This window comes from Oculina patagonica, chromosome 1 (assembly GCF_052425735.1).
Source record: "Oculina patagonica isolate OP01 chromosome 1, crgOcupat, whole genome shotgun sequence".
NCBI lineage: Eukaryota > Metazoa > Cnidaria > Anthozoa > Scleractinia > Oculinidae > Oculina > Oculina patagonica.
In genome coordinates this window covers 31,885,551-31,913,022 of record NC_135758.1, presented here as the reverse complement: position 1 = coordinate 31,913,022, position 27,472 = coordinate 31,885,551, and the positions used below count along the sequence as shown (strand labels likewise).

Here is a 27,472-nt window from a genome sequence, read left to right as displayed (position 1 = left end):
TTTGCAGTTGAAACGGCGTCAATTTAAAACACAAAAAAATTGCACTTGTGACGGTTTTACTGACATAAACTCCCCTTCCATGTATTTATCGTCCGCTATCATATGAATTTTCATTTGCAAAAGAAAAATAGAATTTTAAAGATTTTGTGATAAAATTTCATACTTATGTTATACTATTATTAATTACACTGAAATTACACTAGGATTGCTCTTGCAGCTCGCGATGCTTTCGTTTTCTTATTTTTAGACAACTTTTTCCCGCTCGATGCAAATGAATTCATAAAATATTAAAGACTTTCCTTTCCTCAGGGGAGCCTCAGATGAATTCAAGGAAAACGATTTGTTTATTCATCGATGGCAGGTAATAAGCTGTGTTTTTGTATTTATTTGTATTAACAAAAGGATCGCATACGCTAACAACTTAAACCTCGACCGCACTCAAAAGCGTGTATAAAAAGCCCAAAGGGTAAGTGGTCCTTATTATCACAGCTAGGGATCAAAAACTGTTAAACCAAGCTAGATAATTAGTGACAGGTAGTCAAGTGGCGAACAAGTAGATACCAGATTGCTAAGGGTGACCAACGGGTTCAACAGTCCTGTTTCGCTTGTCTTCGTCCACAAGTAATAAATCGCGAGAACCGATTGTGGATTTACACGAAAAACTTTCTCTTAGTTTAAATCCACTAGAAAACATTCTATGTTATATATTTGATTTGCCACCAGCAATTGCTTTATCGACGGTATAGCAAAATTTAAGACTGTTGGAAATTTAGAATACTCCTCTAAACTGTTGTTTTATATCTGCGTGTCGCCTAGCTATGTTGTCGTTATTGTAGGTTAGTTTTCTTCCAGCAGTCAAGCAAATCATCGAACGAGAATCGAAAAACGCTAGAGAGAAAGAATGGCCGCGCGTAACCTGGAGGCGAGATTGTCGCGAGAACGGAGAAAGGGAAAGAGGCACTGTAGACGTTGCGGTATTCGCGCGGCCATCTTCTTCGCGCATGGATTTTATTCCTCTCTTGATGATAAGTGACAAAAACGAGTGCTCTAAGTCCACCGGCACGGAGTGAATAAAACCTTGTTGTTGAAAACAGTTTGAAAATGAGACCATTTATATCCCTAAATCATTTTCTCCACGAAATCCATATGGAATTTACAAGATATTTAACAGTACTTCGATTCTATATTAGAACTTTCTTCAGGCAAATCATATAAATAACAGCTACACTGTAAATTGCTACATTGTAGCAATAAATTAAATCTGCATGTACATTGTCACTGACCGAAGAGCTGCTAAAGTTTTTAACCTAGTTTTCATTGACAGTTTACCGTCTTCAATGATCCCATGATGATTCTGTCCGCTTTATTGTTAACGTGCTGTGTCTTACTTTCGAGAACAGGTAAGTAAGAGGCTTTTGTTTCCCACTGAGCTCTACCTACCTAATGTATTTACCTTTCTAACTGCTAATTACATCTCCATAAGAAATTTGTTTCTGACTGCATTCTATTTCTCAGATGGTAAGTTATCTCAAGCACAGAACAAGATCTTCCGTCGGTCTTTTATTGGAAAAACCAAAGGTAAACATGGCGCTGTTTTTTAACTTTTTGAAAGTGCATTGGGCATCATCGTTAATGCACTAAATTTTACTTATCATCTTACTTATCATTTTCATTATCATTGTTGTTATTGTTGTTGTTGTTGTTGAAGGGAGGTGGCCGCTATAGAAAGGTGGCCATTTGTGGAGGTTCGTTTTGAGCACTCGTTGGAATCTGTAGAAGTTTGACTGTCCTGGACGTTGAAAAATGCCTGATGCTGGGCTCTGCAATAGCCTTGTAAAGTACATGTTACATAAGGCATGCGTAAACTTCTACCTCTTTCATGTGAACTCCATCATAACAAAAAAAAATCAGAGAAAATTTCTTTACCAAACGAATGGCGTTTCGTGTTTGAAACACGCGGTTAGTTGGTTTGTCGAAACGGTTGTAAAGTATTAAATTTAAAATGAAAGTGTTAATGGACATCTCCTCTGCTGTACAAGCAAATTTGCATTTTTGAAACAAATGATCGGCTCAGTTGAACTGCGATTGAGAGAGTTCCTTTAATTATCGCTTTTGTACGTTCATTATTTTCCAAGGTTGTGATCGAGATTGCCAGAAAGAATGCATTGCGGTCCACAATAAATACCGAGCTAACCATGATGCACCGCCGCTGGTTTTTGATCAGAAGTTGGCGGATGAAGCCCAAGCACTGATTGACAAGGGAGTCTTCAAGCATTCTGATTGGGTGGAGTTGAAAAATAACGGCGCGGCCTTTGCTTGGGGATCACTTTTCCCATCATTTACTGCGGTCATCAAAAATTGGCACGACGAGGGAGCTTACTACGATTACCAGACTGGAGCACCAAAGAAAAATTCACAGGTATATCAAAATACATACGCCAATTAACCAATCAAAATCGAGGAAATCGGTGTTTACGTTTTGGTATATTTTATAGTTTTGAGGGCGGAATGATGATGCGTAATAAGTTTGGAAGGCTTTTTACCGAGTTCAATTAATCCTTTCAGCTTCAGCTATAGTAATATAATGTCCTTTTATTATACAACTTCTCCCAGTTGAGAACAAATATCGAGCGCGCCAAATTTGTTATACAATAACTGGCAGAATTCTCGCCTACTCATTGGTCGAGAGCTATTATGATCAATGTGTATATAGAAAATGAACATTACGCAACAACGCAATTTAAGAATTCAAGTGATAAATAGCCGAGTTACTAGATGTTATTTTGATTAGCAAAAAGCTCGCTTTTCAAAAAGAAAAGTAACTTCAACTAACAAAGCTAATGAAACATCATTTCAGGTAGTGGATCACTTCATGCAGATTGTGTATAAGAAAGCTCATAAAATCGGCTGTGCGCGTGGCGGATTGTACGGTGAACCGTGGTACGTAGCTCATTACGACAAGGCTCCAACTGCTGGAAACCCAAGCACTGCAATGGACATCAACAGACCGAAACAGGTAACAGATTATTGATAATATGTTGTGATTTGACTGTGAGTGTATATTTTACTGCTACAAGGGATGACAGCAACAGTTCTTATCATGTATTTTAATTTTGTTGCCAGCTTAGGTATTATAATCTAAAGTAAAAAAAACACTTTACGATTTTTACAGCTGATGGTTTGAACACTAGCTCTTCGTCAAACAAATTGAATTGCTCTGCCACACAAGTTTCTACTACTCTGCAGCGAGAGAAAGTGAATCCTATTGCTTACTAGCATTTAAAATCTTGCTAAAAAGCAACCTACCTTACTTGTTTAATCTACACCTGCAATCATCTTATCTTATTAAATTCAATCTTTTTTTTACAAATCGACACAGCACGACAATTCAGGAACTAATCCCTCGATGCAATTCCTGCCATATTTGCGCGGCCAGGAAAAGTTAAGAATAGGTCTGCTTGATCAGTGGCAAGAGCCGAATCTCGCGTTATACTCAAATGCAATGAAAGACCATGAAAAGTCTCTCCGGCCAATCTGATGCGAATGAAAATGACTTTGATTTTACCTGCGCGAGATTTACCGCCTTCACCAATGTTTACATGTTTTTGCTTCGATTTCTGATTGGTCGATTACAATATATGTGACAGATAAACGTAGTGTCCTACGCAGACTTTCTTTGGGTTCGTCACGTAATCTCTCCTCGTGACAACCTTGATTAAAGATTTCTCGACGGCCAGTAGATGATTGCTCTTATAAACGTTCTTTTATGTTACCGATTTTCATTCAACAGGATGACAGTGAATGGTTCAAAGATGGATCCCCGTTTTCTGAAGAGCTGGAAAACGTGCAGTCAGTTTAGGACAAAATGGCAGCAATTGGAAAGGACGATAGCGGTAGCAGCACTTACAATCACTGGCTTAACAAGAGTTCAAAAACCAAAAAATTATAACCACTTTTCTTTATTTAAATGAATATACTGTAATTATACTTTAAAATAAAACTATTTTATAACCATAACCCATTTTTTTGCCACCGTCTTCAATTAACTGCTATAAAGTTTGCATGTATATCCAGTCTCATCTTGGGGTAAAAGTTTTTAGAAAGTAAGGGGGAATACAGCCACCATTAAATTCAAAGGGACCAAGGAAAAAAACTCCCTCTCATACCTTAAGGTTACTATTGTTAGCGCTCTTTGCGTTGCGGGGCATCCGCTCTGTCTCCTCTTCTCGTATCCCCTCCACCCCGGACACTGTCACGAAATGGACTTCTCTGCGCATGTTCGTCAATTTCAAGTGATTTTTTTTTACTGAACATTTATTTCCATCTTAGCTATATGTTCATTAAAAACTGGTTTACACGATAACTTTTAAATTTTTCGGAAAATCGCTAAATAAATAGTCGCTAAATCTTCCCCTGAAAAAATCGCTAAAATTAGTAGTCGCTAAAAATAGTAACCTTAAGGTAGTTTTTCATAAAATTAATTATGCGATATTGGCGGGGCACATTGTTGAGTTATCGACCACTTTAATGATCTTGAGATCGAAAAAATATATTAAAAATAATACTTAATTTGGGAAATTTCAGCATTTAATTTATAGGAACTGGTACAGAATAATGGAATGCAATTAGGATGAAATGCAAGTTGTTTCCGCCGATGTGTCTCAAAACCTTCACCACTTTAGCACCAGTCCCCGCACGTAACGGCAAGGATCCCGAAAGTGTGACCACTTTTAATCAATTTTCTTTCCTCGGCACAGTCATTATACAATCAAAAGCCGAGGGCAGCTTTCAGCTGACTTCTGATTAGTTTAAATCTGCACAGAAAATGTGAATTTCATAAAAGTTGTCACACTTATAGGCGCCTTGCTGCAAAACTCGGAGTTTAAAGATTTCCACACGTGCACACGATTTACCACACAGCAACAATTTTACTTCTCGCACATTTGATGAATTCCAGGGGAAATGTTTTTACTAACGTGATATGATGCCATACAAGCCCATACGTATAACAAAACATCATATTAAATGGACAGTTTCACATACTAGCTATCGATTTTTAGACTTCATTCAGGCCTTTTTTGTGTCCCAGCAGGGTTACACACTTTATTATATACAATACAAGTTCCTGATGCCATCTTTTCCAGATTAGAGTCCTGATCACAGTATTCGATGTTCGATGTTTCGTGGAATATAGTTCTTAGTCTGCATCTCTTTCCAGTACGGTGAACTGTCCATGAACCACATCAGATCAGGCTAGTGGATAAACAAAGATTGTTTCCTTGTGTTAGTGTTTCGAGCCAGCCTTTCCACACTATGGCAATTATAATTCTATGAAAAAGGGTGCCAATCCCGGCCAAAAGAAGAAATATAATGTTTATTTAAAGATGGTCGACCATACGTTGCTTTTAGTGTTATACCAAGACTTTCCCCCAACTTTTTTACACTGTTTCTATTTTTCTTATTTGACATACTATTCTCCAATCATACTGTAAATGGGAGATTGTACGTTTATCACGTTTTCAGGTCATAGATTGAGGCCAGTTGTGGGGGCTCTGGTCATGCATTGTAAAACTGTAGGAAATTTTGGCGACAAAAACCACATTTTTATAATTACAAGAAAAATTCAAACCGACCATGTAATCAAAAAAAAGGAAATTTGATGTCTCTTGCGCTCAATCATTACCAAGGAGTTTTTCAGGCTTGCAATTTAACCAGCATGCCCCTATATCGATTTTACAATTTCATTGACCCCTCCCCTCCCCCTAAAGCTGAATAAACTGCAGCATACCTCTCTTGGCTCACCCACGTTGGACTTGTCATAACCTGGCACGCCCGCTATGACTCCTGGGGTATCCATTTGAGCAATGTAATATGGTTCTCCATTAACAAACGTTTTGCCACAACCAAGCAAATGTGCTCCTTTCCAAACCACCTACAAAAACAAAAACTCAATATAAATCTGCAGTGGCGGATCCATATCCCTTAATTTTAGTTTAGCCTACCACTTTTCTTCCCTCTCGAGGGTACGTTTACATTGTTAAAGTCAGGGAGGCCATGGGTTCGATTCCCGTCGGGGACTCAGAATTTTTCTTTGTCCCATGCTCGTGTCATGTTGAATACTTCATCTTCATTATTTATTACCGAGCTTAAAATTTACCATCTTTATTATTTACTAATCATAATGCTATTTGAAATTCTCATGTCTAAATCTAATTTGTTCCAGTCTTTTAAAGCTTGGTAATTTTTTTCATGCCTCTAATAAAATCTGTGACCGCACATTTAAACTCTCAGCTCACAAAAACAGGACCTTTTTTATTGCATGTTGATAGTAATTGCATCCCGGTATAAAAAATTTGATTTTAAAATTAAATAATGGTATGTAGGAAATTGTTTTTTGTTTTTTTAGCAGACCTGAGTGAAGTGACTGATCTTCATGTCTCTATTGCCTGTACCAGTTGACCAATCATAATCCTTCTCCTCGTCATGCCAGGCTTTTACTGCCGCAGTGAACGTTGGGTAAAGGCTACCGAGTGCTATTGTCTCCCCACCCTGACCCCCTGCCCAGGGGGAGTGTTTAAACACTTTCTTATCCGCCCACTGCTGTGCCTGGTCTGCTAATGTTTGGTCCAGTATTAGGGGCGATGCGCCGTGATTCAAACGGTATCTGTTGTGAGCCGCCAGGCATTCCCGCTGACATGAGATGTCGCAACCTCGAAAGAACAATGACAGACAGGAGATGTAAATCGTTCTGTGACAAATGCTAATCGCAATTTTTTTCCGAGTTCTGCAACAGAAGCTTAATTTATGACCTTCCTTTCGCGATCGGACGTTCTACTTCTTTGAAACTGAAGGGTTATGGGTTATCCCTTAGGACTAGGTTCAATGTGACTGATGCAGTTGAATAAGTTAATAAGAATAAGTTGCAGGTCCCATCAACATTTATTTATAAACATTAGTAAGACGTTTGGCTCTTTTTCCAAGTTAGGAAAAAGAAAATGATGATGATGATGAATACGTGTATGTTGCAGACGGTCATGTTTACCCTACAGATGAATTGACTAAAGTAGATGGCGTTCGGCGTTTTGCTTAACAAGATTTTTGATTGGCTTTCATCAGACCGGTGCAAGGAAACATTATATTACATGTCTTGAACTCTTCAGAGTGATCCGGCCTTACCAGTTGTCGATACAGGTTTCTCCGTAGTGTTTCTCGTAGACGACACAACAGGTACTAGGTGAAATAAGCAAAAACACTCAGATAATAACCTAATTCATCCAATGTTGGAGCTATATTATTTGAAATATAGTCCTAACAGAAATTATTAAAAGATTAGGTAGAGTATTCAGTTTTCTTTCAAACTGACATCGAAACAAAAAGTTCACCCGACATATAATTATGTAGACCAGCTTTCTTTTCCAGACCCAAACGAACAACTATTTAGAGGACGTGTTATCAGTATATAGCGACTGAAGGCAACAAGTGCTATGAAATAAATACCCTCCCGATAGCACAAAATAACCATTCTGGCTTCTCACCCTGGTCACCAATGGTCCCTCTAGTTTTTGCTTGCTGCGTTTTGACTTTCTCTTTGCAGAGTCTCTCCTTGCATCCTGCTTTGCTCTTTGCCACCGCACTTATCTGTAACGGAGCTTGCAGTTTGTGTTGTAGAGCAATAATACCATCTTGTATCATTTTGTCTTCTTTTTCTGAACCAGAGTTTTCGTTAGAAACCTTCTCATTAGTAGAAAATGTAGCCAATTGAGGCTTTGGTGCATTTAAAGATGTCGCATCAATGTTAACTGGTGCTTTTATAAAGTTGTTGAGTTTGTTGCTCACGCCCTGTCCACTTGACAGGAAAGTGGATGCCTTAAGACCGATCTGATCTGGGGCTGTGCTTTGATTTTTTTGGCTCATCTTTGATTTGAGCGTTGAGTTGCTGAGATCCTTTGAGCTACCGACACCTTGCCTTCCATCTTGGCTCTTTATATTCAAACTTGCAGATTTGTTAGACGATTGTTCATTGCGGAAAGGTTGGGTTGATATTCCAGATGCGTCAGTTAAATTTTTCACGTTAAGGTTCGCATTTTGTTTATCTATTGAACCTCCAAATGGCTTGTTGTCCTTGAGACTCGACGATATTGGAAGCTTATGAACGTACTGTAGAAGTGATACCTTTGGTTTAAGTGGTGAAATGTTGAGCGTTTGTACGCCCGAAGAGGGAGTAAATTTGGCTATATCATTTGGCATTAAGTTTAGATTAGGTTTTGGCGGTGTAGATGAAAATGGTTTTGACAGCGTAGGAGCTTGCACCTCACCAGTGTTTCTATCACCGTTTTCAGGCCCAGCCTGTGATGTTTTTGGCAAAGTTTGGAGTGCGGAAGAATATTGTGATTTTATTTTATTTTTCGCTGGAACTGAAAAGAAGACACAAAAATAGATTACAACTATCCTCCTAAATCGGTGTTCTATTCAAACTCCACAATATTATTTTTCGTTCAAGTCTTCTATCGGGTCAGTAGCTAGAAAAACGTGGCGCGTGTGTTTTAAGTTGGCGAACCTGAGATAGACTAACACCCTATCTAGGGGAAGAAATATTATTATAACCCTCGTGCTACACTAACAGGAGATGAGAACCGGACTATGTTATTGAGCAAGCTCAATAGCAAACGTGACTGCCTACTTTCGTTTAACGGATACAGTAAAAACCCGCGAGTAAGAACCTAACATTTGAGAACTATAGGCTAAAATTTGCAAATAGACCCCCTTTTTATAAGTACCTATGGAGGAATAGGCCCGATTAAACTAAGAGTTCTTTCTACCATTTTTGTAAGAACATGTTTAGGCTAACCTGGAAAAATTAGGTTCTTACTCGCGGGTTTTTACTGTATTCATATATGTATACACATGATTACCGGGACTCGTGACTTCCTCACTCACCACAGAAACCGCAGGTTTTTCTGCAGACTAATCTCATTTCCTTTTCTTTCTTTTCACAGTAGCCTTGAGCTTGCCATCTTGGACAACTAAATTCATAATTAGGCGCGTCTTCACAGGGTTCTGCAAATAAGAGCCCAATTCTTGTGAGTCAATAACGTGCTGTTTGTGTCAGACAAGTTGCACTCGGTGTATGAGAGTTATAAGTCGTAGATGAATGCGAAAGTAAATTGCAAACAATCTCTCGTCTCCACAAAAAGTCACGAAGAGACTTAAAGTTAAAAGCTCCAGTTTGCTTCGATTCTTGTTTCGTTCCAACTCACGAACCTGCTCTCTTGTGCTTTTTATTCCTCTTCTTGGTTTTTGGAAGCAAATGGAATTACCTCAAACAAAGATTGAAAGCAGCTGTCAAAATCCACCTCATTCTCCTCCACTTCTTAACCACCCTTGCTCGTTTTTGGTTTGTTTTTGCCTTCTCGGTGTTTTTTCCTTAACAAACTATTTTAATTTTTGGAGGTCTTCTTAAATTTTACGGTAGCTTTTACGCCACAAAAAATGGCTTTAAAAATCGTGACAGAGCTCCCTTAATAAACTTACCGTCTTGGGCTAAATTGTGAGTCTGTATACGATTTACACTTTGCTTGATGACGGATGGAAGACCTAAAACCAGAAAAGTTTTAAAACTATTAGTGCTATGTCACGGGGAAACTCGCCAGCAGTTTTCTCATTCCTATCATATATTCAGCTATAAAACAAAATTCAAACTGATAATCAAGAAACCGGTAAAAGAGAGTGAGAGTAAATTTTCGGCAAAGCTAACGAACCTCAGCGTTGTAGTCAATTTCCATCAGCCTGTACTCCCCCCGTCCCTTGCCAAAGTTAAAGAACTATCCCCCAAAAAATATTCGTATTTGTGACATCCTTTTATCAAGAGAAAAATTGTAATGGGAAGTCGTTAGCGAGATGCGAACAATGCCAAGCTTGTCGCCGGTTAAGCTGACACTTTTGGTCTCAATGCATCATACGCTCCCTACGGTCCAAAAGAGCCCAGATTGCAAACAACCGTAAGAAGCAAGTAACCTCGAATAATACTAATAGTGTTAGAAAAGCATATGCGAAAGGTAGATGTCAAGGCATATATCATCAAAATAATCCTACAATGTTACCATATCTTACCACAGTATCCGCAGGTAGCTTTGCAATGTCTTTTCATGAACTCTGCGTACGCCATACCTTTGCAGTGACCATGGTGAGCCCACAGGTGGCACTGCAATGTGTCATCGTGGCATTCTAAAGAAGCAAATAAAAACATGTACGAGTTGTTCTCGTCCAGTGTTGGATGCTCAGAATTGTTAACATGCCCACAAAATCAAAGATTATACAACAGAGGAATTATGATCGTTACCAAGTTGAAATTGAAAATAATATCACCGCATGTTAAAGAATTCTATTTCTTTTAATTGCTTCAGGCTTTAGCCCTATAGTTCAAATTTTAAACATTTGGTTAAAATGAATCTATTTATCATCATTGTCTTTTTGTGTGTTCATATGTGAGGCCTTCTGCGTCCCCTGGCGCAATAAGGTCAGTTATTGATAATGATGATGATTTATTCATATGTTCTCACTTACCTTCATCATTCATTTTATTTACAAGATCATCACTCAAGGCAGGTGTTGTTTGAAAGCCAGTCACAGTCTCAGACCCAGATACTGGAGCATTTGGTGACATCCCATTTGATTTCATGTCTTGAACATGAAAAACGAGCTTAATAGGACGGTTGCTAGCACTCGGCAGTGTGATCATGGCTGGTGAAGACACATGATGTACATCAGAAACAGAATCGCTGACCTTGATGGGGCTCGCAATAGGCGATTGGACTGCAGCATTTGTCCCAGTTGCTTGAGCACCTGGTGACAATCTGTTCGATACAAGCGTCAAAGTTTCATTTTTTAGACTTCCTGAAGCAGCAGATATCGGATGTTGGTTCACTGTTGGTGATCCGGACTGCTGTGGCTGTTTATTTGTCGCTTGCTGGTGAGAAACATCAAGGCTTTCCCCGGATATCGGATGTTGGTTCACTGTTGGTAATCCGAACTGCTTTGGCTGTTCATGTGTCGCTTGCAAGTGAGAAAGATCTTGGCTTTCCCCAGATATTGGATGTTGGTTCACTGTTGGTGATGCAAACTGCTGGGGTTGCTCATTTGTCACTTCTAGGTGAGAAACATTTGGGCTTTCCCCAGAAATTGGGTGTTTGTTTATTGTTGGTGATCCAGACTGCTGTGACTGCTCATGTGTAGCTTGCAGGTGAGAAACATCTGGGCTTTCCCCAGATATTGGATGTTGGTTCACTGTTGGTGACCCGGACTGCTTTGACTGTTTGTTTGTCACTTCTAGGTGAGAAACATCTAGGCTTTCCCCAGATATTGTGTGTTGGTTTACCGTTGGTGATCCAGACTGCTGTGGCTGTTCATTTGTCGTTTCCAGGTGAGAGACATCTGGACTCTTCCCCTTTGGTTTTATAGAAGCTCCTGGCACTATCAAGTCTGTAAGTGTTGGTCGTGACTGCGAATTTGACATTATGGGCTTCATGCCAATATGTTGTTGACTAGGCTTCATTCCACCTTGGGAACTCAATATCGTTGGACTGGAGGCTTGGTTTACACCTCGCATTCCATTGCGGCCTACATTGGAGACGGTGTTGGTTGAACCTGGTGCAACCGCGCCACCAGTTGCGTCTGATTGTTGTATTGTGGTCACTTGAGTTGCCATTTTAGTATGGTGTAACATGATCGATTGTGTCCCATTTGTGGCAATAGCTTCATTTTGTGAAGATGAATTGTTTGATAGTTCAATAGCATCAGTCGCATTATCTCCTTTCTGTTTGATTTTAAGGCTTCCATTTGAAGGAGAACCACTAGGAGTGTCTTGGTGAATGTTCATCGATGACTGATTCATCATTAAATGGCCAGGATGGGAAGAACTCGAAGTATTTCCAGATGAACCAATAGAGGGTTTGTCATTTGATGCAGCTGATTCATTCGTATCGTTTGGATTGTTATTGAGCGCTATGCCTGACGCGTAAAACGAAGCAGATTTTTGTTTTTGTTGCTTTGCAGTATTGGTACTGCTGACGACAGATTCATTTGTCTTTGCAAATGTATTGGATGAGCTGGTGGTTGCCACCACAGTGTTTGTGTCGACATTTGATGTTCCTGATGTGGCACCTTCAGCCGTGTTGTTACCTCCTGAAGATTCCTCATCTTCTTCCGCTTCTTGATTCTGTATCATGTCATCTTCTTGTTTCATCAGAGACTGAATTTTAGCTGCCTGCTCTCTCTCGTCCCCTTCACCAAGTTCGTCGCCGTCGTTTGCTTCCGTGGAGGGAGTTGTGTTGTCATCAACTTCATCCTTAGTCAGCATGTCGTCGTCCTGGATCACCTGCGACTGGAACCTCGATGCTTCTTTGCTGCCTTCCTCTTCACCTTCCCCAACTGGATACGACGTTACTCTATTGGGTGACGTTTGGGTTGTGTTTACCTTATTCCTTCCCAATTGTATGAGGCTTTCCGAACCTTTCTGCCAGTTGGCGTTATCCTCAGCTCCAGACACTACGTGGTAACTAGCCGTTTCCTTGTTTTCGTTCAACACCACGTTGTTAAGGCTGTCGTGATATAGGTATTGTTTTAACAAAGCATTATTGTTCAAAACTCTTTGTTCCTCTCTTACTTCATTTAAATCAGGGGAATCAGTTGGTTTGCTTTGTTTGCTCCGAGTGCTTCCCGTTCTTAGTACTACTGGTGCCAAAGGCTCCACGTGGGTCCTTGACGAGGAGTCTTCGTCTTGTGCTTTCAACGGTACCACGTAAGTGTGTTTCGGTTTAGAAGATTCCTTTTCAGACTCGAACCAATGAAGATCCTCCTAAAAATATCAGCAAAAGATGATTGTTATAAACCTTAATTTGTTGGATAAAACAGATAATTCGCAAAGACAAACAATGAAAAAAGAAGTAGGGAGAGTGGTTTTTAAAATGCCTTCATCGCACTATGCTATTTTTTGCGTTTTGTGCTAAAAATAACCTGCGAGGTTGCCAATTTTGGAATGCAATGCCGCAAGAGGTGGACCTAGAGGCTGTGGCATCCTTGTCAAATCTCTTCGGGAAGCTCTCTTAAGTAGTTAGCGTAAAACGTCTTTCCGCAAGTCCACCAGACACTACATCCAAAACCATAAGTCGCTTATTGGGGCATGGAGAATCGCTATACAGTTCCTATAAAATGGTATGATACATTAAAGACGTTTTTTCAACCCACCTTTTCGGGAGATCCAATAATCGCTGTACCACCTTCCATATCCGGACTGACAACACCATCAGAGTCCATCCACACAACATAATACTTTGAGCCGAAGATTTCACTTTGTCCACAGCCGGCCTTTTTTGCTTTTTTCCATACGATTTGTGTGAAATCATGGAGTGTCTTTCCAGTCTTTGATCGGCCTGTAGCAAAGTCAAAATCCTTCTCCTTGTCATGCCAATGTTTTATTACAGTTGTAAAATTCTGAAGCTCATCCTTGACATCCCACTCAATGAGCTGCCCGTATCTCCCGCGGGATTTCATGTCGTACCCGAATCTTCCACCGTCCGCCCATTTTTGAGCTTTGTCGGCAAGAAACTGAGAGAACTTAACGTTCTTTGCGTGATGATTCAAACGATATTTGTTGATGACCTCAATGCACTCTTTTTGGCAAGCTGAGTCACAACCTGTTGAAAAGGAATTTTCAGTTTAAGAACATTCAACGTTAATGGTGCTCTTACACAACTTGAGTTATATTTCAGTTCTTGCAACTTGCAACCTCCAAATTCGCCCAAACTCTTCTTTTGTGGAATATAATCGTTATAGTTTTCTGGTCATAGAAACAATATCTGGGCGGCCATGGGTTCGATTCCCGTTGGGGACTCAGATTTTTTCTTTGTCCCACGCTCGTGGCATGTTTAACATTTCATCTTCACGAAAGCAATTATCACTCATTTTGGTTGCCTTATGAAATCGTCTTTGGGTTCAATCCAGTTCAATCTTTGGAAATGGAGCAATTTTCTAAGGATTCAGTAAACAACTCTGCATCGAGCTGCTTGCATTGAGATCCATTGAAAATCATGCGATCCGAAATCACGTCACGTCAGGCAACATATTACGCGTTATAACCCACCGATTAATTTTCGCGCGCGCTCATTGGACAAAACGCATCACGTGGTAAAAAATCGGACGACGGGTATCAGCGAAATACCCCGTCCGATTTGATATCCGTCGCCCGATTCTGTAGGCGCACAAACCAAACGAATGAAGTCTCCTTATTCATTCTAACTTTTCATGAAATCACAGAGTTAAAAAATCACGTAAACAATCAACTTACATTAATTTGTTTCAACTACAGTTACGCCGGGTTTATTACGTAGGTTTTTTTCTATAAAATACTGGCGATAAAGCGCTGATTCGGGGGTTATAAAATAAAAAACCCTTTCTGGCTTGCTGGTGTATTGGAGGATAATGCCTTGGCTGAAAGATTGTCCTCAAAATTACGTTCCTCGAGCTTCGCTTCTCGGCCAACTGTTCATTTTTCGACAATCTTTCAGCCTCAGGCATTATCCTCCAATATACCAACCGCCTGAAGGGGTTTATTTACTAATTATACGCACGGGTAAAGTACACATTGGCTTGTTATTGCTTACAACTGAACTGTTCTTTAGAATGAATATAACACCCGTTTGAAAGGGGAACTCTCACCTCTAGTTGAACCAAATGATGCGTTATCTGAAATAAAAAAAAAACACTCTAATAAAGTAGTCTTTTTGACCGTAGCAAGTGAAGATGAACACCCTCCTTATCTCATCTACTACACACAGATTGTCGTTACCACTGTCAATAGCGAATAATTGGTGGACAATAGTTTGCCTCAGAGCTAATTAAAAAGATAGTGACGTAACAATCAGTATTGTTCTCAATTCTTCTAGGTAACCAAGTTTTTTAGTATTTTCATGTGCTCTCCAAAGCGAATGCAAGCACTCGTGGGACATGCCATCGAGTATAACTTTTAATCTGAGTCAATTTTTAACATAACTTGTCCATCGACCGTTTAATAGCGATGATTAAAAAAACTTAAGCTCGCTTTGTACGTTTTATTATCGTTAAGCCATAAAAAGGCACTAAAGTAAGTATTGCTCGAGCACTTTATACAGGTGAATACCAAACTCAATTAGTCTTAGAATTCGAGTAAGGATGAATCCGGTAATGTAACTTAATCTAACCAGAATTATTTTTTCCTTCATGTTCGCCTCTCCACCGGCTTTTTTTTTAAGTCAGTTAAATGAGAACAAATATGGAAATAATAAGAGTGATAATCGGGTACCTGGATTCTTTTTTGTTATAAATACAGTCGTGTCACAGTTACCTGCCGAGCAGAGCTTTATCAACAGAAACGTGAGCGCGGAAGTGAAGATTGTTGAAATCATGTCGCCTATTTGACCATCCAGTTAACATTCAAAACCTGTCCAAAGGAAACATTGAGATGTTGTTATAGCATTCTCTTGATTTTTTGATTTTTAGTAGTTTGCAAGCATTTGTTTTGGTGTTTCGGTAATAAATATTTCTCGACGCTTAAAATCAATTAGTAAGATAAGGTTTGTAACTACATCACAATAAACTTGACTTACCATCATCCTTTGCTGTTCTAGAATTCCGTTACCAGTATTGCCTTAATGAAACGTAGACATTTTCCACAAACAATAAAAACTTAAATTCGGTTAAAATTTATAACACCATGAAAAATGTCTTTCTACACTTTAAGAAAAACTTTGCTTTTCAGTTCAGTGAATGCCAGTCATTATTAATTTACAAATAACAGGTCAGGTCCTGAAAGGGTTTCATAGCTGTGTGATAAACCAGTCACTAACTAGGTGATAAGTGCTAGGTTTCATGACCGAAAAGACCTTTCACGCTATTATATTGCGCGCTAAACTTAATATCTTCTTATTTAGAAAAACCGTTCAGAGCAAGTATTTAAGGTGATGAGGGTCGGTGAGTGAGTAGCGACCAAATGACGGGCTAAACCAGAACGGACAAACGCATTTTTCTATCTCTCATTTTTTGCTTTACATGCAGGTTGGCGCTTACAAAAGTTCGCATTTTGTCAAAGTTTTTGCATCGTGAACATTGTTATTTAAGAAAGTGCACTTTGACGCCAGTTCTATGTAACCTGCGTGAAAATAAGTTAGCATAAACGAGTGCCTCGGTATACGTATGTATCTACATCTACATCTACATTTAATATGTTGGTAAAAAGTCCATACGGATATCACACCAACGTCTAAAAATAAGTAAAAATACAATATGTACATATAAAATAACTGAAAAATTCTAAATTAATTCTAAAAATCTAAAAATTCTAAAATTATATGGGTAAACCACTAAATTAATAAAAATGCTCGCGCAGTCCAGACTGGAAAGACGTAAGAGAGTGGGACTCAACAATCGCCGCAGGGAGTGCATTCCACTCTCTTATGGTCCTCGGAAAATACGAGTAAAAATACGCTTTTTTCGTCGCTCTATATTGCGTATATTTGAAATTATGGCTGCCGCGAGTTCTGGATTCATTATGTCTACTAAGATAGGAGTCAACATTTATATCTACAAGGTCGTGACTCATTTTATATAGTAATGTAAGTCGAAAAGATTTTCTTCGTTGTTCCAATGTTTGCCAGCCCAACTCCTGGATCATATCAGTTACACTGGCGGTTGGGTGGTAGTCGTTTGTGCAAAACCGCGCCGCTTTCCTCTGTACTCTTTCGAGGGAGTTTATGTCCTTTTGGAGATAAGGATCCCAGGCTGCGCAAGCGTATTCGAGCTTTGGGCGAACAATAGCTGTGTATGCAGTTTCTTTCACATTCTTGGGGCAATTCCAGAGGTTTCTTTTAATCATTCCCAGAACCTTGCTTGCTTTGCCAGAGATGGATGAGACGTGATTTGACCATTTCAAGTTGTCGTTCAGGATTACTCCTAGATAAGAAATAGAGTCAACTTGTTCCAACTCGGTTCCACAAAAGACATACTTTCTCTGTGGGGGAACTTTCTTAGTAGAAGAGCCGTGAAGTGCAAAATACATGTTGTTGACACACTGACAGAGGTATTCTAAAAACTTCTGAATACATGAATTTGAATCTGCGGGGAAATGTTATTACATAAATTTTGCTGGTACGGAACCAGAAAAATGTGGTGGAACTGGTGTCTGCGTGCTAATGTTGTTTGTCAGGTCATGGCCAATAAAGATTACGTTTCTATCCCAACAAAAGAAATTGTAGAAGTGTGCATTATATACTTTATGAATGATTACTTACAAGTTTGCTTCACTCAGGATTCTATAACTTATAACCGGCATAAAACTCTATTCTTCCAATTGAAGTAGCCAAACAGAATTGCTTGGTCATTAACAATAACAATTCATTTAGCTTAAACTGTAATTGTGACTCAGCCCATAACAACAGGAGCACCCAACGAGGAAATTTAGTCAAAATTCTTGGAATGTCGTTGTACTATTTTACCGTATCATTTAGGATATATATGAATTAGCATAGTTAAATCTTTTCGGATTTTCTAGCTGAATGTTTAGGTGGTTGAAACTTTTAGGGAAAAAATCTCATTACCTGAATTTGCGAGCTGTTGTTACCTTTTCGAAAATCGTAGCTGGCGTTTTTCTGTACCAAAAACACCATTTTTACCTCTCCGAAAACAATAGGTGTTACTCTATTTCCGATATAACGAAGGTTCAAGGCAACATTTCATTAAAGAAAATCGGAGTGGATAACAGGCCTTCTGAACACATATTCACCGAAGTTATCCGTTGGGTGTCCCTGATAACAAGAAGGTAACTGTGAAGAGTTTACATAGCACTGAGTGTTTTCATCTGCGTCGTTGGAGGGGGTGGGGAAGGTTACAATCGAGAGGCCTATATTCGATTGTAATGCGCATATCCTCACTCCCTGAACACATCCTCGGAGATTAAAGAACTTGAAAATGATTTAAAAGTATGCAATAACTTGCTTTGTCTAGTAAAATCAATCATTTTACCTACCAAAAGGATAATAAACGATTGGTTATTTACTAAGATTTGGTAACGGATTCCTTTCTATTGGCTACACGAGTTTATGTTGGAAATAAACGAACCCTGTGCTGAGAAGCAAGAAACTAACAGTGATACATTTCAGCTGGTTCTTCGACACTGCTGCTATTTTCTTGCTTTTTTGAATATATGTATAGATGGGCTTTTCTTCTTTGATGTCAAGATCAAGGCCATAGAGGGTCGAAGCAGCTTGGCTAAAAAGTAAGAGAAGATCAACGGTGAAGATTGTCCTTTACTCGTAGAATGTCGTAGAACTGAACTCATAGAACTGCTGTATAGTTTTCAGCTCTTTTATGCTAGCATTTATCTACCAGACAGGAGGAGCGGTAGCCTAGTGGTAAGCACGCTGGACTCCAGATCGACACTTCACTCTCACAGTTCCTCTCTCCGCCCAGGTGTACTCCTTGTCGCTTAATGCTACAGAAACGGGGATAATCTCCAACCTGATGGACCACTAGGCCCAAACGCAGACTTTAGGCCTGGTCAAACGGAGACGCAAGTCGAAAACTTGCGTCTACTTGCGTCTCCGTTTCGCCAGGACTTGCGTGCACTTGCGATGACTTACGTTCACTTTGGTCGAGATCAAATTTGCACGCAAGTCAACGATAGTTTTTCACCGTTTGGCCACCCAATGCAAGTCAACGCAAGTCTTGCTGTTTTAGTATTTCAAGTACTGAGTTGCAGCGCGCGCAGTGGCATTGAAATGGCCTTTTTTGGACAACTTGCGAGTCCGTTTGGCCAGCCAACGCGATTCAGCTTGCGACTAATTGCGTTACCGTTTGGCCAGAGCTTTAACCTTCACCCACCAGACATGGGAGTCGGCGGCAGTGAACCGTTGCAAGTGGAGGAACATCATCAATTCTGGACTACAGAGGGCTGATAAGAGGCAGGAGCTGGGGTGAAGAGAGGCAGCGTCGAAGAAAAAGGGCGACACGAGCACGATGCCCCTCCATTCACCTGCAGCAAATTAGGAAAAGAATGACCCTTCAAAACAGCCAACGTTTGATCTTTTCAAATTATAACATGGCACCCAAGTTTCTGGCAATTGTGCATGTTTCGTATTGACTTTGTTTCCATTGCCTGACTCAAGTCTCCTAAGGCAAATCAAAAACAGAAGAGTCCTTTTCGCGCCGTCGTTCAAACCAAAACTTGTAAGAATCCCGAATCACAAAATTCTACTGGCATTTCAACCTCAACAGCTTGTGACACTTTCCTATTGGAAACCTGTTGGCGTAGTTTCGTTTCAAACGTGAAACATGTTCAAGGGGCGTGCACTTGTCAGTGGTCACAACCCACTTTCCAACCAACCAATAACTTCATTTCTCGTGACATTTGACTTTCCTCTCAAGTACATTCAACAAGTGTTGCTAATCGGTTTCGCGAGGAATGAATTTTTAATTGAACACCGAAAGAAATCGTCTACTTTGACGATAATTTAGATGCTTTCTCTTTTCGGCGTTCAGTTAATTCTAGAAGTGACATTGTAATTTGCCACTGTGGAAGGTCAACACAATTTTTAGCTGCATTATAACACGAGCGCTATGAAACACGCAAAGATGTTGAAATTCACTTTTGGAACAGACACAACTTGCTGAAATCACAAGAAAAATCTTCCTCATTTCACGGCTTTCTCGAAGAATTGAAGGACGCAAAAAGTAATGTGGTGGCTGTGAAAAGAGTAATGGAACTTTTACAGAACTTTCGGTGGCAAAGATGGATCTCGTTTCTTGTTCTCGCTTGCGCTGTCCTTGCCTACAGAAAATTAGGTAATTACACTATTACGCTTCATTTCTGTCACACTGTAATGTAAGGAGGCCTCTCTACACACTCAAACGTTTCATGATTATTGACTACGTTCCAGGTCATTTAATGTTCGTATATTCAAGCCCCACCTCACTTAGCACTTTGCTTACCACTTAAGAGTTATTTCACTTTTACTTGTATTGCTTATATACAAGACTCACATGTAAATGTAAGGCTTAATGTTTTTTTTTTACTATTACGTTGTCGAGATCGAGATAGTAATTATCCTGGCTGATTGTCATACTTTATTTTAATTTTATTTCGGGGAATTATTTTGGTAATACATCGAAACAATATCCTGGAAACAACGGATTTTTTTTATTTTTCATGCTGTCGGTATCAGTCAGATCAGGGTTTTACTAAAAGCAGGCCCGCGGCCCGGCGGCCCACGGCCCGCGGCCCGCGGCCCACGGTCCACTTCACGGCCCGCGGCCCACCTCTCCGGCGGGAGGGGGGATCTGAACGTAAAAATTCTTCCTCGGGGTCACTTTTAACTTTAACTCGATCGATATGTTTTACCACTTAAAAAGAAGAAGTTTGCATCGGGAAATCTTGTAGTCTTCCAGTTTATGGTGTTCTTACCTTATATGCTTCAAGTTTACCTTCATAGGTCCTTTTATTTATGAAGAAACAGCGTGATAAATGGATAACAACAACTTTACGATCGGAAAAAAACATTGTCGACGGAGCATGCAACGCCTGGAACATTTTTACGGTACCCAGGCTACCCGCGCCCGTGCTTTGCAACATCCTCAAAAAATGCGAAGTAAAGACGATCGGTCCGGCTGCGGGTTGAATTTTACATTTCTGTTTATTTTAGCGAACTCGAGAACTCCTTTTGCTGGCTAACATGTGTATACACAATTTGTGTATTATTTGGCTAATTCCAAGTTGAAGTTGAAGTTGAATTAATCCATGTCTTACGATCGATATGTTAACAAGTTTATGAAAGCCAGAACGTGGACATTTAAAGCATGAAAACTTAAATTCTTGAAAAAAAGACAAGAGCTCCAGTTGACTTACAGACCCATATAAGGAACAAAATTTAAAATTATTGTAGTTCAAAAGGCTTTATTGCTAAGCTCAAGTAAATGTCACACTAACAGTCCTAACAGCGAGAACTCGATCCTGTAAACACGCGCCTCGTTACTGACAACTGAAATTATAGTTTTTCTTTATTTATAGCGCATTAGCAAAAATCTGTGGGCCGCGGGCCGCGGACCGAGAGGTGGGCCGCGGGCCGCCAGGCCGCGGGCCGTGAAGTGGACCGTGGGCCGCCGGGCCGCGGGCCTGCTTTTAGTAAAACCCGTCAGATCAGTAAGAGATCACTCTCGAAAGTAAGGACCAAGGACTGCTAAGTGTTAAAGTTTTTAATAAACGATTCTTCTTCTTGTAACCGAAAGTATCGTTTTCAAAGACATGTCTACACATCACTTTGGATTTACCCATAAAAAAAGCAAAAAGCATAACAAAAGCAACATATAAACTCTGAAAGCAGGGTTTGTGTAATATTCCCCTCTACGTTTTTCAAGTTGCTAAATAAATGAACCTGACCACCTGACTGCAGGGGCTTCCATTGTTTGCGCGGCCATGTTCATTTCCCTCGCTTTTTACGCTTAACAATCTTAGAGGAAATGAAATATACTAGGGACTCTTTATTTCTATCAATTCCACAATAAAACATTATTATTCTCGTCTTATGTGTGGCAGATATTCCAGGATACACAAGACAGTTCATTTCAAAAGTCAATAATGATTGCCGAGACTTCAAAGGGGTGCTGAACAGATGCCATGTGTGGAAAGATATGGGCTTCTGCTTCAAATATCGACGACAAATGCAGCACGTGTGCAACAGAACCTGTCAGTACTGTGGTGAGTATTCTTTTGTTCCACTGCCACTGTTGTAGCCATGGTGAGTAAATTTGTTTCCCCCTCAGATCTAGTTATGGCCAAATTTAGGGACTTTCTTTTGTTTAATGAGAAAGGAGCTATTAAGGCGGCATACAGAAATCAGCTTTAAGTTGGATAAATTCCGTCTCCAAGAGTTCTATGAGCTCAGGGCTTAGTCAGCGGCGTTGCTAAGCAGCATAGTAACGCTGGTGTGCTTAAAGACGGTGCCTCCTTAATACAAAGAACAAATTTGTATTTTTCACGATTCATGGCTATGCAGGAAAAGCAGATCTTAGCATGGGCTATTGGAATTCAAAAGAAAAATTGGGGATAACCACGCATTTTCATAGATAAGTTAATCTGGAACAAAAATGCTAACTAACATTTTTTCTAAAACCCGAAAAACATATGTTTCTTTACAGATTTCCTTAGAATTCGCCTTCACATACACAAAAGTATTACTAATTATAAAAATCTTACAAATACATCAAACATTTATATATATATATATATATATAACTTTTTGTATACATAAAACGAAATTCACTATTTTATTTGAAAAATGCTGAATATTTTCAGTTCCAGGCCAAAAACAATGGCAAGTGATAGATGTAAAGGGAATCTTGGGACAAGCAAGAAAACCAGCCATTGCGCATGGCTTGTCTTCCGTGGCGCAACTCAAGTTACCAGCGATACAAATTCTGGGAAAAGAAAGAGCGCCACAAGTTGACGATGCAGCTAGTGCTATAGCAACACAGCTGGAAGGTGGAATTGATCACGGCATCTCAGGTATGAGCCATTATCACAGCGAAGCTCTTTTAAAGTCATTACTTAGATCGTCACGATACGCTTCTAACCAAAACATATCATTGCGTGACAACTTATTTCTCTTTATTTTGTTAAAAAGTAAATTTCCTTGCGTGACAGCTACGTTGTACCAAGTAATCAAGGACCATCTCATGCAGAATTTAAAAAATTAAGTAAAGATCTTAGCGATTCGCCTACTCTAGCTAGTTTAGTCTATGGGACAATTTTACTAATAACAGTTATGGCTGCAAGCTTTGTTGTGAAAAGATTAAATTGCAAATATTAGTTTGGAGTCATTTTTAAAGTATTTTAAAGTGTTGTTGGTTAACCATTTGTAAAGTCATGTTATTTTTAGTTTTAAGATTTTAAAGTTGTAAATAATAAAGATGGTAAATTTTAAGCTCGGTAATAAATAATAAAGATAAGATGTTCTACATGACACGAGCATGGGACAAAGAAAAAATTCTGAGTCCCCGACGGGAATCGAACCCATGGCCTCCCAGAATACCGGTTGGGCGCTCTAACCAACTGAGCTACGAGAGACTCGTTGTGAGCTGGGCCATTTTACTAGGTTGATATGTGACACGCGTCCTGCATACTGCTAGGATCAGCAATGTCGAATTCATCAAGTTTGTAGTAAATAATAAAGATGGTAAATTTTAAGCTCGGTAATAAATAATAAAGATAAGATGTTCTACATGACACGAGCATGGGACAAAGAAAAAATTCTGAGTCCCCGACGATGATCCTAGCAGTATGCAGGACGCGTGTCACATATCAACCTAGTAAAATGGCCTAGCTCACTACGAGTCTCTCGTAGCTCAGTTGGTTAGAGCGCCCAACCGGTATTCTGGGAGGCCATGGGTTCGATTCCCGTCGGGGACTCAGAATTTTTTCTTTGTCCCATGCTCGTGTCATGTAGAACATCTTATCTTTATTATTTATTACCGAGCTTAAAATTTACCATCTTTATTATTTACTACAAACTTGATGAATTCGACATTGCTGATCCTAGCAGTATGCAGGACGCGTGTCACATATCAACCTAGTAAAATGGCCCAGCTCACAACGAGTCTCTCGTAGCTCAGTTGGTTAGAGCGCCCAACCGGTATTCTGGGAGGCCATGGGTTCGATTCCCGTCGGGGACTCAGAATTTTTTCTTTGTCCCATGCTCGTGTCATGTAGAACATCTTATCTTTATTATTTTAAAGTTTATTTGAATTCTTGTTTATTGTCCCCCAATTAGCCCACTCGGGCTAAATACGTTGACACTTACAGATTCTTTATTTATTTAGCTTCGCCAAAAGTTCTTGGCCAGCTCTCCAAGTTTCACATTAGCCTTCAAAATACCTTATCACCCACTAAGACTAAAACAACAAGCACAAGTGATGAAATGAAAGGGAAACTTTCCACAGCTCAACCTGTATCGTCAAAAGACCAAGAACATAAGCCACCATCGCCAACCGATGCTCCTTCCATTAGCGGCACAACACAGGTAAGCGATCAAAGTAAAGAAAGGCATCCCGTTGTCGTGTTAATGGGGTATGAACTCGGCGAAAAGTCAAGTAAGAAAGTGAATGACGTTCTGACGAACGCTGATTCTCTTCAGCGCACTGATCCAGGAGCAAAGAATAATGTAGGTCCGCAAGGCATGTTTACAAATAGACTGTTAGAGCTAAGAGAAAACAGGACTTATGTCAAGGCTGCTCAGGAACAAAACTCAACTGCCAGGATTCCCAGTGAAGACAACGTACCTGAGTCAGACTTAGAGGAGATCTCGGAGCTACTAGACAATGCAGCGTCTGTTAGAAAGCGCTTGCATAATAATCAATACATGCATGAAGAGACATATGAACGTAATGCCGATACAAATGCTTTGCAGTTAAAGATGCATGCACCAAGCTTAGACACTCAAGCGATGAATGCTTTACAAAGCAACGGGACGCACGACGAAGGAATAGAAAATCCAGGCACTATCTTGCCAGTTAGCTCTGACGATGCTGTGAATCAGCAAGCTATTGAACAAATGACAATGCATGCGCAGCAAGAGGCGTCAATGGTTAATTCAACGAGCATGGCCGACACCGCTTTAAAGCCCCATAGCTTAGAAGGCATGCCGTCAGATTTAGCAGGAATGGTTGCGGGTAACAAGCATGGAAATATCAATAACCCTATTGTAGAGGTTAGTGCATGTTAGTAGAATGATTCAGATGAGGGTAAAATGCCTGTTTGACACGGTGTTTACCGTATTTTCTCGATTAAACGTCGGGCTCCGAATAAACGCCGGGTCTTCAAGTTGTATTTGAAAATAAACCCCTTAGACAATTATTAAAGGTTGAATATGCTTTAAAAATAATGTCTAATTATATAGCTGTCAAAAATAATGAATAAAAATCATTTCCTAGAAACATAGGGCTTGAAAAAACTCCTGAATTCAAATAAACGCCGGCCCTATAGGGCCAAGTTTGAAATAAACGCCGGGGGCGTTTAATCGAGAAAATACGGTACGCGCGTTTGCGTGTGAACACCGGTAACACTTGTTAGTGCAAACAGAAGCGAACCCAATTTTCACCCCATGTCTCAGGAGCAAACTATCCGCAAGGCGAGTTTACTACTGACTGTTGTCGCTAAGAGAAAACGATACTTCTTTCCTCAAGGCTTAAAAGTAGCACAACTCAACTTGCAGGATTACACTATACGTAATTTAATTGCCTTGATAACACTATTCGTTTACACTACAGTCAACTCTCTCTTAACGGACACCTCTATAAGACGAACACCTCAATGAGACGGACACCTGGTGTTGGTCCCTGCCGTTCTTCAGTCATTTTACTGAAACTAAACTACCTATAAGACGGACACCTCTCTAAGACGGAAAACGAGTAGTATGTATTTTTGCTCCAGTTTGTAGGTTTTGCTTAAGTAAGCGTTTTTTAACAGACTCAGAACAGACGTGTATTAATTGTGCATAAGTTCAGCTTTATTATCTCAGAATTACCGGTGTCACGTTACCTCGACTCCCTGTAACTGGCTGTAAGGGCGGACACCTCTCTAAGACGGACAGTTAAAACCGGTCCCGACGGTGTCCGTCTTAGAGAGAGTTGACTGTATACATTTTTTAATACATTTGTCGAGCTAAGGTGCACCTGAGTATTTCAAAACAAAGAATGGCAATTTTCTGAGTGCTCGTGTTTTGCTCTTTAGTAAAAAAAATCATTCTGAACATTTTTTTTCCTTATCAGATGAACAGACCGTATCGAAAACCCGCTGTACCAGATTCATCAGGAAAGCAAGTCACACTCACTATCAATGAGAAGCCTGGCACTGGTGAAGCTGTTTTCAAGGTGCAAAACTCCCCTCACTCCACAGGGTTAAAGTACACGACAGAGGGAAACCCAGGGAATTTGCTTCCGCCCTCATATGCCCTCCAAACTGAAAGTGAAGAGGCGAGGGCAAAGTCAGACGAGGAAGAAACCAAAATCAGAGAGGCCACCAATGCCATTAAAAATGTGATCAAATTATTTGACCGAGACAACCGCCATGGTCACACTAGGCTTGTTCAACAGGCAACACAAGATTTCCCCGGCGATTCCAAGTCGCTGGAAGCCAGTCGTGAATTGGCGGGAATCCAGAGCGAATACGACGCGCAGGTTGCACAGGCGCAAAACCAGGACCGTGCAAAAGCCAGCTCCCAGGCTCTTTCGCAGCAGAGTGGGCCGGAGTTCAATTCCAATGAAATGGGGCCTGGAGCGACACCACCAAACTACGCTGTTGTCAGCACGACCGATTCCAAGGATTGGAAGAACTTAGCTCACGTGCTCGCAACTCAATTAAAGCGTGTGTTAAATCACATGGAAGACCGTGAGATGGAGAACCGCTATGAAAAGGAAAAGATTCAAGAAGAGATGATGCTCATGGCTCAACAGCAAATGATGGGGAGAGATGAAGATGAAGGCCCGGATGATCGCGATGATGACGACGATGACGATGGCGGTGAAATGAACAACAGGGATAGACGAAGGCATTCTGTACTCAGCCCTTACGTGAAGAAACGCTCAGAAAATGTTTCAAGGAACACAAAATTTACAGACAGGAAATCGATGAAAACAAATTCGAGCCGGAAATTAACAGAACATGATTTGGTCCACAGAGCTGTAAAAAAGTTATCACGATTAGAAATGCTCCATAAATCAAAGAAACAAAAAAACCCGCTGGTGAAGTAAGCCAAGAAATCGCACAAAAGACACCGGCTCCTGAAGACATTTCTTGTCTTATCTATTTTTTGTCTATTTATCTGTTTGTTCATTTTTGAATTGAGAAGAAACTGTTCCATTCAAAACGTCTATTTATTTCCGTATGTTAGGCCGAACATAGATAAACGTGTTATCGTCATTATTCACACTGCGAACTAAACGGCCGATAAAAGAGTTGAACTACCCAGGGATTTCTTTCGTGTAAACAGTGTGTACAGTGACGTTATCTGTTAGGTGCGAATGCTCATTTCCTTTTGACGCTAATGGCGCCTATTATATTGTGACTCTTAAATTTAAGTAGCTAGAACGGCAACCCACGATTCAGTTCATCTTGTAATTACAGTTATCTCTTGATACTTTTAGTACGCCCCGACACACGAAATGTTGTATAAACAAACTTATATCACGAGACGGCTTTACCCAAATTAGACCAATACTTCGTTTTGTCCACACGGTCAGACATTCTTCTGGGCCCCGTAGTTTCAAGCACAGGATAAGTGTAACTTTAAATTCAACTTCATACGTATTCAGAACTGTTATCATTTCTTTTACTTTTATGTTCAACATTAAAATCAGCAGTGGAGAACGCTTTGAAAAGACAAGAACGAGAAAAAGCTTG

The 27,472-nt window shown here is 40.1% G+C and overlaps 3 protein-coding genes across 6 annotated transcripts; 2 read left to right on the top strand and 1 right to left on the bottom strand.

Moving 5' to 3' along the window:
* Window positions 1-334: 334 nt before the first annotated feature.
* Window positions 335-3,977, top strand: LOC144649994 (Golgi-associated plant pathogenesis-related protein 1-like). Its single transcript, XM_078509627.1, has 6 exons — window positions 335-466; window positions 1,325-1,400; window positions 1,516-1,578; window positions 2,136-2,419; window positions 2,858-3,016; window positions 3,791-3,977. Exons 2-6 carry the CDS (start codon window positions 1,346-1,348, stop codon window positions 3,857-3,859), a joined length of 630 nt encoding a protein of 209 aa, XP_078365753.1. The 5' UTR covers window positions 335-466; window positions 1,325-1,345; the 3' UTR covers window positions 3,860-3,977.
* A 422-nt stretch (window positions 3,978-4,399) lies between these two features.
* On the bottom strand, window positions 4,400-16,217 carry LOC144664253 (uncharacterized). Of its 3 annotated transcripts, none has more exons than XM_078525360.1 (13): window positions 15,639-16,217; window positions 15,335-15,472; window positions 14,713-14,739; window positions 13,243-13,691; window positions 10,564-12,853; window positions 10,111-10,224; window positions 9,532-9,594; window positions 8,938-9,057; window positions 7,536-8,414; window positions 7,177-7,230; window positions 6,412-6,710; window positions 5,789-5,932; window positions 4,400-5,253 (listed from the first exon to the last, which is right to left on the bottom strand). In XM_078525360.1, exons 2-13 carry the CDS (start codon window positions 15,435-15,437, stop codon window positions 5,158-5,160), a joined length of 4,638 nt encoding a protein of 1,545 aa, XP_078381486.1. In that variant the 5' UTR covers window positions 15,438-15,472; window positions 15,639-16,217; the 3' UTR covers window positions 4,400-5,157. The 3 variants fall into 3 exon arrangements, with proteins under 3 accessions (XP_078381486.1, XP_078381500.1, XP_078381494.1); XM_078525374.1 differs by having other exon boundaries at window positions 15,377-15,472; XM_078525368.1 differs by having other exon boundaries at window positions 15,377-16,217.
* Window positions 16,218-18,115: 1,898 nt separating this feature from the next.
* On the top strand, window positions 18,116-27,370 carry LOC144664276 (uncharacterized). 2 transcript variants are annotated; one of them, XM_078525389.1, is made up of 6 exons: window positions 18,116-19,866; window positions 21,614-21,775; window positions 22,373-22,582; window positions 23,896-24,095; window positions 24,483-24,782; window positions 25,843-27,370. In XM_078525389.1, the coding sequence occupies exons 1-6, from the start codon at window positions 19,782-19,784 to the stop codon at window positions 26,821-26,823; spliced, it is 1,938 nt and encodes a 645-aa protein (XP_078381515.1). In that variant the 5' UTR covers window positions 18,116-19,781; the 3' UTR covers window positions 26,824-27,370. The 2 variants fall into 2 exon arrangements, with proteins under 2 accessions (XP_078381515.1, XP_078381509.1); XM_078525383.1 differs by having other exon boundaries at window positions 23,896-24,782.
* Window positions 27,371-27,472: the final 102 nt, after the last annotated feature.